This window comes from Poecilia latipinna, unplaced genomic scaffold (assembly GCF_001443285.1).
Source record: "Poecilia latipinna isolate Pla-1442-1.1 unplaced genomic scaffold, P_latipinna-1.0 Scaffold1139, whole genome shotgun sequence".
NCBI lineage: Eukaryota > Metazoa > Chordata > Actinopteri > Cyprinodontiformes > Poeciliidae > Poecilia > Poecilia latipinna.
The window spans coordinates 104,854-118,102 of record NW_015113755.1 but is presented as its reverse complement, the minus strand read 5'-3'; the positions used below and the strand labels follow the sequence as shown (position 1 = coordinate 118,102).

The 13,249-nt window shown below is 43.1% G+C and overlaps 1 protein-coding gene across 1 annotated transcript in view; it reads left to right on the top strand.

Annotated features, from left to right (window-relative positions):
* The window catches only part of LOC106959964 (titin-like), a 159,879-nt gene that overhangs the window by 74,419 nt on the left and 72,211 nt on the right, over positions 1 to 13,249 (top strand). Inside the window, exons 110-142 of the mRNA XM_015052845.1 lie at positions 342 to 481; positions 562 to 688; positions 968 to 1,110; positions 2,419 to 2,542; positions 2,623 to 2,889; positions 3,035 to 3,132; positions 3,239 to 3,407; positions 3,582 to 3,851; positions 3,948 to 4,214; positions 4,294 to 4,572; positions 4,655 to 5,063; positions 5,206 to 5,330; positions 5,416 to 5,682; positions 5,967 to 6,236; positions 6,318 to 6,617; positions 6,706 to 7,008; positions 7,231 to 7,418; positions 7,531 to 7,645; positions 7,793 to 8,080; positions 8,171 to 8,322; positions 8,414 to 8,561; positions 8,690 to 8,867; positions 8,949 to 9,070; positions 9,245 to 9,532; positions 9,787 to 10,083; positions 10,178 to 10,364; positions 10,453 to 10,568; positions 10,899 to 11,198; positions 11,287 to 11,586; positions 11,778 to 11,883; positions 12,002 to 12,198; positions 12,454 to 12,762; positions 12,847 to 13,125. Coding sequence (XP_014908331.1) covers positions 342 to 481; positions 562 to 688; positions 968 to 1,110; positions 2,419 to 2,542; positions 2,623 to 2,889; positions 3,035 to 3,132; positions 3,239 to 3,407; positions 3,582 to 3,851; positions 3,948 to 4,214; positions 4,294 to 4,572; positions 4,655 to 5,063; positions 5,206 to 5,330; positions 5,416 to 5,682; positions 5,967 to 6,236; positions 6,318 to 6,617; positions 6,706 to 7,008; positions 7,231 to 7,418; positions 7,531 to 7,645; positions 7,793 to 8,080; positions 8,171 to 8,322; positions 8,414 to 8,561; positions 8,690 to 8,867; positions 8,949 to 9,070; positions 9,245 to 9,532; positions 9,787 to 10,083; positions 10,178 to 10,364; positions 10,453 to 10,568; positions 10,899 to 11,198; positions 11,287 to 11,586; positions 11,778 to 11,883; positions 12,002 to 12,198; positions 12,454 to 12,762; positions 12,847 to 13,125 — 7,128 coding nt within the window. The remainder of the gene's footprint in view (positions 1 to 341; positions 482 to 561; positions 689 to 967; positions 1,111 to 2,418; positions 2,543 to 2,622; positions 2,890 to 3,034; positions 3,133 to 3,238; positions 3,408 to 3,581; positions 3,852 to 3,947; positions 4,215 to 4,293; positions 4,573 to 4,654; positions 5,064 to 5,205; positions 5,331 to 5,415; positions 5,683 to 5,966; positions 6,237 to 6,317; positions 6,618 to 6,705; positions 7,009 to 7,230; positions 7,419 to 7,530; positions 7,646 to 7,792; positions 8,081 to 8,170; positions 8,323 to 8,413; positions 8,562 to 8,689; positions 8,868 to 8,948; positions 9,071 to 9,244; positions 9,533 to 9,786; positions 10,084 to 10,177; positions 10,365 to 10,452; positions 10,569 to 10,898; positions 11,199 to 11,286; positions 11,587 to 11,777; positions 11,884 to 12,001; positions 12,199 to 12,453; positions 12,763 to 12,846; positions 13,126 to 13,249) is intronic.

The following is a 13,249-nucleotide window of genomic DNA, read 5'->3' as shown; positions in this document are numbered from 1 at the left end:
GAAATGGTTGGATGAGAGTCTCTCCATGGGTGCAGCTCTTTGGGATGTTCACATCTGCAGGGGTCAGCAAAATTAGTTTTATTTTTTAAAACCAGGGGTCTTAAAAATAAAACAGAAGAAGCATTGAAAGTCAAGTAGAAGCCAGGCGTTTGAGTAAAAAACTTGAGAGGTAAAGACTTCTGGGATTTAATCTTAGTTATAAATACAACACATTAAAAAAAAACCTTGGGACAAAATTACAGGGATATATAGATTTTAAAACTTATAAAAAGTGTTTACTGTGTAACAGTTTCAAAATATGCTATTGCCTTCTCTCTAACGGTTTGCTGCTCTCTCTACAGAGCGCGATATCAAGGTTGTCCGTCCCCTGTACAGCGTGGAGGTCACTGAGACAGAGACAGCCAGGTTTGAGACTGAGATTTCCGAGGAGGACGTCCACGGAAACTGGAAACTGAAGGGAGAAGCTCTGCACCAGACTGCGGTAAGGCTTCCAGGAACTGAACGACCTTCCCTGGGATTTTGCAGATAAAGTCTCTGACTCTGTTTGTTCTTTTCCTTCAGGACGTGGAGATTAAAGAGGAAGGAACCAAACACATGCTGATCCTCTATAATGTTCATATGGACATGGCCGGAGCTGTTGACTTCTCTGCAGCCAACGCCAAATCCAATGCTCAGCTCAGGGTCAAAGGTCAGACATTGTTTTTCCATGTTTTACAGCTGCTTGATAACAGCAGCTCCTTCATTAATTTTAGTGATCAAGATCCTTTACCGTTATTCACTTCCTGCAAGTTTAAATAAAATATATGAAGTGATTCATGTCATCTGTGACATGCCTCATGGTTTCAGTCCTCAGCCAATCAGAGCTTGGGGTTATTTTCAGCCTCAGAGTTTATCTCTCTGAAACTAACTGTCCTGCTCTCTAATTGGCTTCTACTTTGTCCTGTTGTCCTGCTTCTCTCCTCTTCAGCTCGCTCCATCACGCTGATGCGTCCACTGAAGGATGTGACAGTGACAGCTGGAGAGACGGCTACCTTCGAGTGTGAGCTCTCATATGAAGGCATCGAAGTGGAGTGGTTCGTTGGAGGACAGAAGATGGAGGCCAGCGACCGGGTCAGTTATAGCCTCTTATTACTCATTATGGACAGAACTAGAGTAAACTAGAGTAGTTTATTTCATTCATTTTATTTCATACAGTTCAAAATAAATATGTCACATGTTGACATGAGCAAAAGTATTAAATTAAAAGGAGTAAAAGGAGGAAAAACATCTACCCCTTCTCTCAAAACATCCGTTCATTAAAATAATTTACTGAAACATATGTTCCAGAGATTAGACCAACATTTCTACACAAAGAACTAGAAGGTTAAAAACTCAGCTAAGTGTTACAAGAACATTAGAAAAGATTTTTACAAAGTTTAGTTTTTAATTTTACAAAACAAAAGTGAAAAGTTTCTAAAGTTTTTTAAAATTAGCATGGTTTCAGTGTATCATCTTATTTAGTTTACTGGTAAAAATTTTCACAGAATATTTTAGTATCATCTTTTTTTCCTTTTTTCTGAAGAAAAGTACATTTTAAAATGAAAAATCTAAGAAACAATAATAACAGAATCATAGCCATACATACTTTATTTGAAAAATTACCAATTTTGTTTGAGGACTATGGCAAGTAGCTTTCAAAAAGAACAATTTATTGTCTTATAAAAGTTGTTTTTTGTTGATTATAATAAGAAAAATAACTTATTTTATTTGTCTAGCCAGTTTAAGCTACATATTCCCTTCAGCTGTATGTAGTTAAATGTCCCACAAAGTTGACCTTTTACAGCTGAGTTAAAAATAAAATAAGATAACAGAGCAGCTACTCTTATCTTCAGCCCTCCAACAGTCCCAACAGCTTTATCTGCACAGGGACTCAGTTTAATCACAGCACACAGACGACATCACTGGAGGAATTCATTAGGTACCTAAAACCAAATTGTTTCCTTTATCCAGAGTACAAACAGCAACTGAAAACAAAAACATAAAATAATATATATATTAAATTAAGAAATGTGAAAGTATATGATGCCTTTTTGTCAGAAGTTCTAAAGTAATGTTGAATATGACAAAAAATATATTTTAAGTGTTTACTAAAGAAATGTAATAAATGAAAGAAGTTTTTGGTATTGCTTAGCACGTATTGGAAACATTAAGTTCTTTTAACCTCCTTCATTTATTGCTGTGGGATTGAGCTGCATTCATTTTAAATCTGTAAAGGAAGCATAGTCAATCAGATGAAAATTGAAGGAAAATGAATTACAGTGTTCATGTTGAACCTGCATCTTTTATTTACTAAGCACCAAACAGGATCGTGAACTCTACTGATCCTGTGAGCTGCAACCAGGTGAGCTATCAATAAATCAGAGTTTTCTGGGTCTGCAGGTAAAACCTCGGGTGGCAGGTAGAGTTCACACTCTGACTGTCCGAGATGTGAAGCTGTCAGAGGCCGGGGAGGTCAAAGTGACTGCCAAGGACTTCCTGACTCAAGCTCAGCTCTTTGTTGGAGGTAAAACACTCAAACATACAAGAGACAGTGAACACACTAAACATGTTCAGACATCACCTGATCAAATGGTTTGGGTTTAGAGCCACCAGTAGAGTTCACAAAGCCTCTGGAAGACCAGACGGTGGAGGAAGAGGCCACCGCCACCCTGGAGTGTGAAGTGTCAAGAGAGAACGCCGAGGTGCGCTGGTTCAGGGAGGGTCAGGAGATCAGAAAGACCAAGAAGTATGACACCATCGCTGACGGTCGCAAGAGAGCACTTATCATCCATGACTGCTCTCCAGATGATGCCAAAATGTACACATGTGATGCTAAAGAGTTCAAAACTTCCTGCTTCCTGGAGGTTACACGTAAGGAGGAGCTTTAATTTCAATCTTTTCAGTCACAAATTGTTCTTGGCTTCAGAATAAGGAATAAAGATGGTTGGATGAGATTTGTTAGCAAAAGAAGAAGTAAAATGTTGGAATAAATGAAAGTTTGTCTTTGTATCCACAGCTCCTTATGTGGAGTTTACAAAACCACTACAGGATGTGGAAGTCAGAGAGAAAGAATCAGCCAGGTTTGAATGTGAAGTGTCCCGCGAGTCTGCCAAGGTAAGATGCTCAATTTTTCAAGGCCTGTTAAAAAGAGTTTATCCTTTTAAAAAAATGCATTTTGGTCACATTTGAAGTGATGTTCACATCCTTGTTTTGGTTTAAGGTTCGCTGGTTTAAGGACGGCAGCGAGATCAGGAAGGGAAAGAAGTATGAAATCATTGCTAAAGGAGTGCAGAGGATCCTCATCATCCACAAGTCAGTGTTTGACGATGAGGCAGAGTACGAATGTGATGCCAGAACCTTCAAGACGTCTGGCATGCTCACTGTCATCGGTAAGGACCACTGGGGCATTTAAAACTGGTCTGGCTTCATATTATGTAAACTTTGTTGTCTTAATTTGACATAAACTGAAAGCTCCAGATTTATTAGTTTTCTGTGTTAAAACAGAGCCAGAGTGGCAAAGTAAAAACATGAATTCATAACTCTGTTGCTCTGTGTTTGCTCAGAGGAAGCAGCCACATTCACCAAGAACCTGTCCAATGTGGAGGGAACAGAGACAGACAGTGTAAAGATGATCTGTGAAGTTTCCAAGGCCAATGCTGAGGTTACCTGGTTCAGAGGAGATGAAGAACTGCCAGAGGGCGGACGCTACGATCAGATCATGGACGGTCGCAGGAGGATCCTGATCATCCAGGACCTGAGGATGGAAGATGCTGGAGAGTACAACTGCAGACTGAGCCCCACTGTCAGAACATCTGCCACCCTGAAACTCAATGGTACAAAAGGAGATGAGATCATTTAACATTTAGTGGCTTTAAGCTCTTTACCCTTATCCTGTCCTTTCTGTCTTCATTTCTTCTTCTGCTCTGAAGAACTGGCAGCGGAGTTCATCTCTCGCCCTCAGAACCAGGATGTGGTAGAGGGTGAGCAGGCTGAGTTCTCCTGCACCGTGTCCAAAGAGACCTATGAGGTGAAGTGGTTCAGAGGTGAACAAGAGATCCAAGCTGGAGACAAATACACAATCATCAGTGAAGGAAAGAGAAGGGCTCTGATTGTGAAAAAATGTGACCTGAAGGATGAGGGTGGCTATGTTGCTCACATCGGCAGCGTCAAAGCTTCTGCTGATCTCTGTGTCATAGGTAAGATTTTCATTGTCTTCTTAGCATATGGTTTTCATGACCTTCTAGCTGGTATTAACTGGTTCCTGTCCTACTGCAGAAAAACTGAGGATCGTTACACCAATTAAAGACACAGACGTGAAGGAGGGAAGCGAGATTGTGTTTAACTGTGAGACCAATACTGAGGGAGGCAAGGCCAAGTGGCTGAAGAATGAGGAGACCATTTTTGAAAGCAGCAAGTACATGATGGTTCAGAGAGACAACGTCTTCTCTCTGAGGATCAAAGATGCCCAGAAGGCCGATGAGGCCACCTACACTATCTCTCTGACTAACAACAGGGGAGAACAAGCCAAGTGCTCTGCCAGCGCTAAAGTTGCAGGTAAAAACATTTTTAATTGTGTCATCTCTGTTGGTCTTCTTCATGAAAAGTTGATTCTGTAATCATCCATTAACGTTCACAGAGGAAAAACTCAAATTCCTGGAGCCCATTGAAGACATTGAGACTCAGGAGAAGAAGACCATCAGCTTTGTTTGCAAAGTGAACCGGTCTGAGGTGACCGTAAGATGGATGAAGGCCGGCCAGGAGGTGACCCTCAGCAAGCGCATCGTCTACAGAGCCGATGGACTCAAACACACCCTGACTATCAAAGACTGTGCCATGGAAGATGAGGGCGAGTACACTGCCATGGTTGGAGACGACAAGTGTGCTGCTGAGCTGATCATCAGCGAGGCGCCAACTGACTTCACAGGACAGCTCAGAGATCAGACTATTACTGAGTTTGAGGATGCAGAGTTCACTTGCAAGCTGAGCAAGGAGAAGGCTGCTGTCAAGTGGTACAAGAATGGACGAGAGATCCGAGAAGGACCAAGGTATCTTTCCTACTTTGCAAGCCATGATATGTAAACAGAGCAGCAGTCAAACTCAGCACATCCTAAGCTCTGCCTGAGCTGCAACAGTACAAGCCAGGTTTTTAATTATTTTTATGAAAACCTTTCCATGTTATTTTTGCAGATATCATATGGAAAAAGAAGGCAAAACATGCAGATTGATCATCAAGGTGTGCAGACCAGATGATGAGTGTGAATATGCCTGTGGTGTGGATGAGAGAAGGACCAGAGCCAGGCTCTTTGTAGAAGGTCAGCTTTCTGATTCTGTCTCTAGTCACAGAAACTCAGAGAAACTGTCTAATACTCACTGTGGATCTGTCTTTATTTCCTGAAGAGACCCCAGTGGAGATCATCAGACCACCACAGGACATGTTTGAACCTCCAGGCTCAGATGTCGTGTTCGAGGTGGAGCTCAACAAGGACAGAGTGGAGGTTAAGTGGATGAGAAACAACATGATCATCGTGCAGGGAGACAAGTACCAGATGATCAGTGAGGGGAAGATCCACAGGTTACAAGTCTGTGAGATCAGACCCAGAGACCAAGGAGAGTACCGCATTGTGGCCAAAGACAAGGATGCCCGGGCCAAACTGGAGCTGGCAGGTAAGTCCGGCCTGACAAAACCGTAAGACATTGCTGGAAAAACATGGCATTAATCCATTTTAAATTATATCAACGTAAAACAATGTATTCTTTAAGACAGAGGTATTAATATCACTTCCCAAATGTCTTACATGTTTGGATTTTTTTCTGGTTCAACGTTCCTGAATCCAACAACTTCAAAATATTTTAAACTGGAATTACTCAAAGCTTTGCACTCCTCAACAGTGAGTTGAAAGATAAAATGGAAAATAAAATCTGTTCTAACTATTTTAATACCTCTGCAGCTGTTCCAAAGATCAAGACCACTGACCAGAATCTGGTGACGGACGCTGGAAAACCCTTCGTCATGTCGGTTCCTTACGATGCCTACCCTCGTGCTGATGCAGAGTGGTTCTTTGATGGCAAAAGCTTACCTGTTCAAAACATTGATACGTCGCTTGACAAAACCGAGTACCGTCTTAAGAGCCCTACCAAGGAGGACCAGGGTCGGTACAGAGTGGTAATCAAAAATAAACATGGTGAGGGTGAAGCTTTCATCAACCTGGATGTGGTTGGTAAGTCTGTGGGTCAGAGGAGGCAAGATAATCTGCAGACTGGGGCTATAGGATTTCTAAGTGTTTTTTTGTGATTTTCAGATGTCCCTGGACCTATTAAGAACCTAAGAGTGGTCGACACTGCTGATGGTGAGGTCAGCTTAGCCTGGGAGGAGCCCGAGAGTGATGGTGGCAGCAAGATCATCGCTTATGTGGTAGAACGACGCGATGTAAAGCGGAAGACCTGGACTCTTGCTACAGACCGGGCTGATACTCCAGAGTACTGTGTCAGTGGTCTCCAGAAGGACTCCCTGTACCTGTTCAGAGTCTGTGCTCGTAACAGAGTTGGCCCCGGTCCCATTGTTGCAACTGACGATGCCGTTCAGGCCAAGAACAAGTTTGGTAAGCAAACACTAACAGTTCCTCAACTGCTTTTACAATCTCCACAGTTTATAAGAAGCTTTTTCTTCTATTTGTTGCCAATCTCCAGATGTTCCAGATGCTCCAGAAAATGTTGGCATTGGTGTGGTGAACAAGTTTGGAGCCACTGTCAACTGGGAGCCTCCTAAGTTTGATGGGGGCTCAGAGATCACTGCATACGTGATTGAGCTCCGTGACAGAACCTCTGTGAAATGGGAGGCGGCCCTGGTGTGTGGAGCCAGTGATCGATCGGCTACTCTGAATGACGTAGTGGAGCACAAGGAGTACATCTTCAGAGTCCGAGCTGAAAACAAGGCCGGAATTGGACGGCCTAGTGCTGCAACCAACCCAGTCAAGATCATGGATCCCATTGGTGGGTGGAAGTCAGCTGCTCAAATGTTTGGTTCATTTCTGTTCTGTCATGTATGGGAATGAAAAAAAATTATTTTTGTCATAACAGAGTTTGGTACAATCAAAATCAGTCAACAATCAATGAACTGCGTTATTTTCTTCAAATAAGAAATCAGTTTTAAAGAATTTCGCATCCTGTAAGGTAGGGTTAGGGTTATACTAAGAAATATTCTATGTCCTGCAGAGAGGCCAAGTCCACCTCTGAACCTGAACTACAGTGACCAAATCAACACCGCTGTCACTCTGACCTGGGAAACCCCGTTAAGCAACGGTGGCAGCATGATCACCGGGTACATTATCGAGAAATGTGATGAGGGCTCAGACAAGTGGTTACGCTGCAACGCCAGACTGTGTCCTGACCTCTCCTACCGGGTACAGAGCTTCCCAAAAACTCACTCAAGCTTTACCAAATAATCCTGTTTATCTCCCCAGTGATCTCATATTTAGCTGTGAAAATTCATAGACTCTGTGTGGTTTAACACAGGTTTCTGGACTGAAGCCTGGTCAGAAGTACCTGTACAGAGTGTGTGCTGAGAATGCTGCTGGTGTCTCAGATCCAACAGAGCAGCTGGGACCACTGCTTGCCGACGACCCACATGGTGAGACTCAGTTGGCTAGTTTTTCTCTAAAAATTTAAATGTCAAATTCTCCACTGAACCACAAACTGCTATAGTAATTATTGCTATTGATATTTTGAGTCAAAACTCTTCCAAGTGTCAATGAAGAAAACATTTTTCCTTCCACAGTTGGTCCAACCTTTGATCTAAGCGGCTTTAGGAATGGCCTGGAAGTTATTGCCCCTCAGCCTCTCACCATCAGGGTCCCCATTACCGGATACCCCACTCCCACAGCAAAGTGGAACTTTGGAGAAAAGGAGCTGACCACAGCAGAGGAGCGTGTCTCCATGGTAACAAAGCCAACGTTTACAGAGCTGACAATCTCTCCAAGTGTCCGTCCTGATAAAGGCACATACACCCTGCACCTGGAGAATGATGTCACATCCGTCTCTGGAGAGATTGAGGTCAATGTCATCGGTAAGTTCAGCCCTTATGTGTTCATATACTGTGTTTTTGAAGGAGTACTGAAATGTTTTTCTCAAACCCTGTTTCTTTTTACTTTCCCAGCATGTCCAAGTGCACCCAAAGACTTTAAGGTAGCTGAAGTAACTCGGCACCATGTCCACCTGATGTGGGAGCCGCCAGAACACGATGGAGGAAGTCCAGTTACCCACTATCAGATAGAAAAGAGAGAGGTTTCCCGCAAGACCTGGGCCAAGGTACATCTGAGAAGAGTATCTGATATTATTATGAGAGGTAAAATCGATGGATTAATTGATGGATTAATGCACAATATAACATTTTCTCCAGGTTGCTACTGGTGTCATGGATCTGGAGCACACAGTAACAGATGTGATTGAGGGAAAAGAATATCTGTTTAGCGTTATTGCCTGCAACAAGTGTGGACCTGGAGAACCAGCCTACATAGATGAGCCCGTAAACGTCTCCTCACCTGCCAGTAAGTATGATCTCTCTTTGCGCAAAGGAAAAACTTTCAACATTAGGTCTAATTCTTTAGGTCTAATTCTTGCAAATGCATGTCACTCACATATTCTTACATTTGATCAAAATCTATTTTTCTTCTAGCTATTCCTGATCCTCCTGAGAACCTGAAATGGCGTGACAAGAGTGGCAAGAGCATCTTCCTTTCCTGGGAACCTCCAAAATATGACGGTGGTGCTCCGGTTAAAGGTTACGTGGTTGATAAGTGTCAACGTGGGACAGACAAGTGGGAACCCTGTGGTGACCCCATTCCTGAACTCAAGTAAAATTAAACTTCTTAATTGCAAGTGTCAGCAATCTGATCTGGGTAACGGTATAATTTAAGATGTTTTTGTGACCACAGGTTCCAGGTGACAGGGCTGATCGAGGGCCAGTGGTACGCCTACAGAATCAGAGCAGTGAACAAGTTGGGGGCAAGCAGACCCTGCAGGGCCACCGATGAAATTCAGGCTGTAGATGCTCGAGGTGCGGCGGTTTGTTCATCATGCTGATTCTGCTAAATGGGATTATTAAACACAAACAGGAGACAGAAAATCATCCCACAGTTTTAAACATTTTTATAATTTTTCAAAGCACAGATTATATTATAAAAAAAAAAAAACAACTGACTTGACTATATTCTTTAAAAAACTTATACAGAACCTCCAGAGATCCAGCTGGATGTGAAGCTGCTGGCAGGCCTGACTGCCAGAGCAGGCACCAAGATTGAGCTTCCTGCAGACGTCAAAGGACAGCCTGATCCTCGTGTAAAATGGACCAAGGCTGACTTGGTCCTACGGGCTGATGACCGTATAACCATTGAGACCCAGCCGGGACACTCCAAAGTTTCCATAGGCAACACCACCAGAGAAGACACGGCCACTTACATCATAGAGGCGGTCAACATCTGTGGACGCGCCACTGCCACCATTGATGTCAACATCCTAGGTACAATCTTCAAAACTTAACCAACTGAGTTATTTCTGTGAGGGTTACTCCTCTAAGGAAAAACTGAGAAATGATTTCTCATTTCTGGTCAAATAGTTAATGACAGCCTTTCCTCTAGGCATCTGTTGCTACAATCCATTAGCATGCCACCACTCATTGGGGTCAAATGACTGAATGTAGTCCGAATCTCTTTGGGGTCTTCTGGGCTTGATAAGCGTTATTACATGCCATTTACCATTTGTTTTTCAACTCAGATAAACCAGGCCCTCCAGCTGCCTTTGATATCTCAGAGATCACCAACGAGTCCTGCGTTTTAGCCTGGAACCCTCCCAGAGACGATGGTGGCTCACCCATCGCCAACTACATTGTTGAAGCTCGTCAGACAGACAAAGAGGAGTGGGTCAAATTGTCAGCCACTGTGAAGGACACCACCTTCAAGGCCTGCAAGCTTATTGCTATGAAGGAGTACATCTTCAGGGTCAGTGCAGAGAACCAGTATGGCATTGGCATTCCTACAGAGCACACACCAATCATTGCTAAGTACTCTTTTGGTAAGTTGTCTCATAGCTCAACCCATCACTCAACAAACTGAAGATGTGACTTCTGAATTTTTGTATAAATCATTTTCCTGTCCAACTATTTCAGATCCACCTGGTCCTCCAACCAGAGTCACTCCTTCTGACATTGCCAAGGATGCGGTGACACTGACCTGGTTTGAGCCAGATGAGGACGGTGGCAGCCCCATCACAGGATACTGGATTGAGAAGTTTGATCAAGAAAGCGACAAGTGGATACGATGCAACAAACTGCCCATCAAGGACACAACTTTCAGGTATTTAGCTCAGTGATGAGATTTCCAAAGTACTGAGAAGTATTAATCAGAAGAATTTTTTTAATACTACTAATCTCTTTGGTTCCAGGGTAAAAGGACTTCCCACCAAGAAGAAGTACAGCTTCCGTGTGTTGGCAGAGAATCTGGCTGGACCTGGAAAACCAAGTGCAGAGACAGATCCTGTGCTTATTAAAGATCCCATTGGTATGTCACAAGTCTATCAACATCATTAATCTGTTACTTTTGAGGGTTTAAATTGTATCACGGTTCATTATCTTCGCATTTGTAAAATGGATTTTCTAAGATTCATAATAAATACAAGAAAACCTTCCAAAGTCAGGGTTGGGGTTCAGTTGCTACTAACAGTCAGCAATATAACAGTTAGCAAATGATGCTTGTTAAAGGACTTCCAACTAGAGGTGCTCAGATAATGTAGTAATTCATAACCAATTCGTTTCCAACTTCCAGACAAATTGAATTCACCTTAAATAAACAAAGTAATGTGAAATCATAAAACACTGAACTCTTTGTTAGATCCTCCATGGGCACCCGGAAAACCTGTTGTCAGGGAAGTTGGCAAGACCACTGCCTTGTTAGCGTGGACACGACCGGAGCACGACGGCGGGGCAAAGATTGAAGGTTACATCATCGAGTTCCAGAAGACTGGAAGCGAGGAATGGATCCGTATTGCAGAGGACGTTCCTCAGACAGAGCACCAGCTGCAGGGTCTGATGGAGAAGCAGGAGTACTCATTCAGAGTTAAAGCTGTCAATAAGGCGGGCGAGAGTGAACCCAGCGAACCCAGTGACCCCGTGGTCTGCAAGGAGAGACTCTGTAAGTTCTGCTCAGACACTGGCAGCAGAGGATTCTCTATGGAAAGGAATTACATCCTGGACTAACATTCTGTGTTTTCCATTTGCAGACCCTCCATCTGCTCCTCAGTGGCTGGAAGTCGCCAACATCACCAAGATCAGTGCTGATCTGAAATGGCAGGCTCCAAGCAGTGATGGAGGTTCACCCATCACAAACTATGTGGTGGAAAAGAGGGATGTGAGGCGGAAGGCCTGGCAGACTGTTGACACCACCATCAAGGAGCTCAAATACTCAGTGACTCCTCTGAATGAAGGATCCCTCTACGTGTTCAGAGTTGCTGCTGAAAATGCCGTTGGAATGGGAGAGTTCTGCGAGCTGGAGGATGCAGTTCTCGCCAAGGACACATTCAGTAAGATTCATGAATATTAATTACCCTCAGTTACCTGTTCTTCACTTTTTTTCTAATATAACTCATTATGTGTTTTTTATTTGCAAAATATCACACTAATATACTGATGTTCTTTAGAAAATATTAAAACAAAGCCAGTTCAGGAAAAACTGTTTTTTTTAACAATTTAAAACTCCATTGCCCTTTTACAGCAACTCCTGGACCTCCATACGCCCTAACAGTGATGGAAGTCACTAAGAGACATGTGGAGCTCAAGTGGGAACCTCCAAAGAGCAATGGTGGAAGACCCATAACCAAGTAAAATGACTCTCAAATATAGCATTTAGTTAAACAACTTAAGGATAACATTCTATTTAAATAAGGACTGACAAGTGTATTACTTGAGGCTAAGCAGGATTTTTTGTTTTCTTCACAGGTATGTGATTGAAAAGAAAGAAAAGGTTGGAACTCGATGGCTGAAGTGCTGCAAGACTCCAGATAAACAGACACAGTTCAAGGTGACAGATGTTGATGAAGGATCAGAGGTGCAGTTCCAGGTCAGAGCTGAGAATGAGGCCGGAGTGGGAGACCCGAGTGAGCCCACTGTCATCCTCACCATCGAGGATCCAACAAGTAAGAAACCTTCAGGTTCTAATTACAACAAACCATACAGTCAAGCCCACTATTATGACTGAATCATTTTCAGAATGTTGTTTTTTTCTAAAACTTAAAAATGATAAAGGGTTTGTTGAGGGAACAGGGGAGAGAGATGTCCTTCATGGAACATTTTCAATTTAACACTGAATTAAATTTCCTCCAACTAATTATCTTTGAACCGAAAGGAACACATTTAAATTCTGTTTTAAACATTGCATAATTTCTGTCCAGGTCCTCCATCTCCTCCTCTGGAAGTGGCCATTGTTGATGCCAGCAGGGAACACATCAATGTCACCTGGAAACCACCAGCCAAAGATGGCGGCTGCCCAATAACTGGATACCATGTTGAGGTGGCAGAGGCTCGTCCAGAACTCAAGTGGCTGAGGGTAAATGCCCGGCCCATTAAAGAGCTGAAGTTTAGGATTGATGATGGAATCAAACCAGAGAAAAAGTATGTGATTAGAGTTCGTGCCATCAACTCTATTGGTGTCAGCGATCCCTCTGAAATCTCCGACAAAGTTGCCACCAAAGATCCTGACTGTAAGTATTGACAGACTTTACATTTTAAAGCGTTACAGAAGACAGAATGAATCCTCAATAATTAACATGTCTTCTGTCCTGCAGGTGCTCCAACCTTGGATCTGGATGGACAGGATGTGATTGTGGTTGAAGGTGAGAAGCTGCACCTGAACATCCCCTACAAAGCAATCCCAACTCCCAAGATGGTTTGGCAGAAAGACACAGTAGAGTGTAAAGCCGACGACCGGCTCTCCATGACCGTTGAGATGAACAGCGCTCACCTGGAGATGCTGAAGTGCCAGCGTGCCGACGCTGGTGCCTACACCATCACTCTGGAGAACACTCTGGGCACTGCTACTGGCACCATCAACGTCAAAGTTATCGGTATGATACCCCACCTCACCAGTCCAATCATTATCAACATATCTGCTGTGATTTCATATTAGCAAAACAATTATTTTTATTGAAACAAACTTGCAAGCTAAACCCAGCTTTAAATACATTTAGA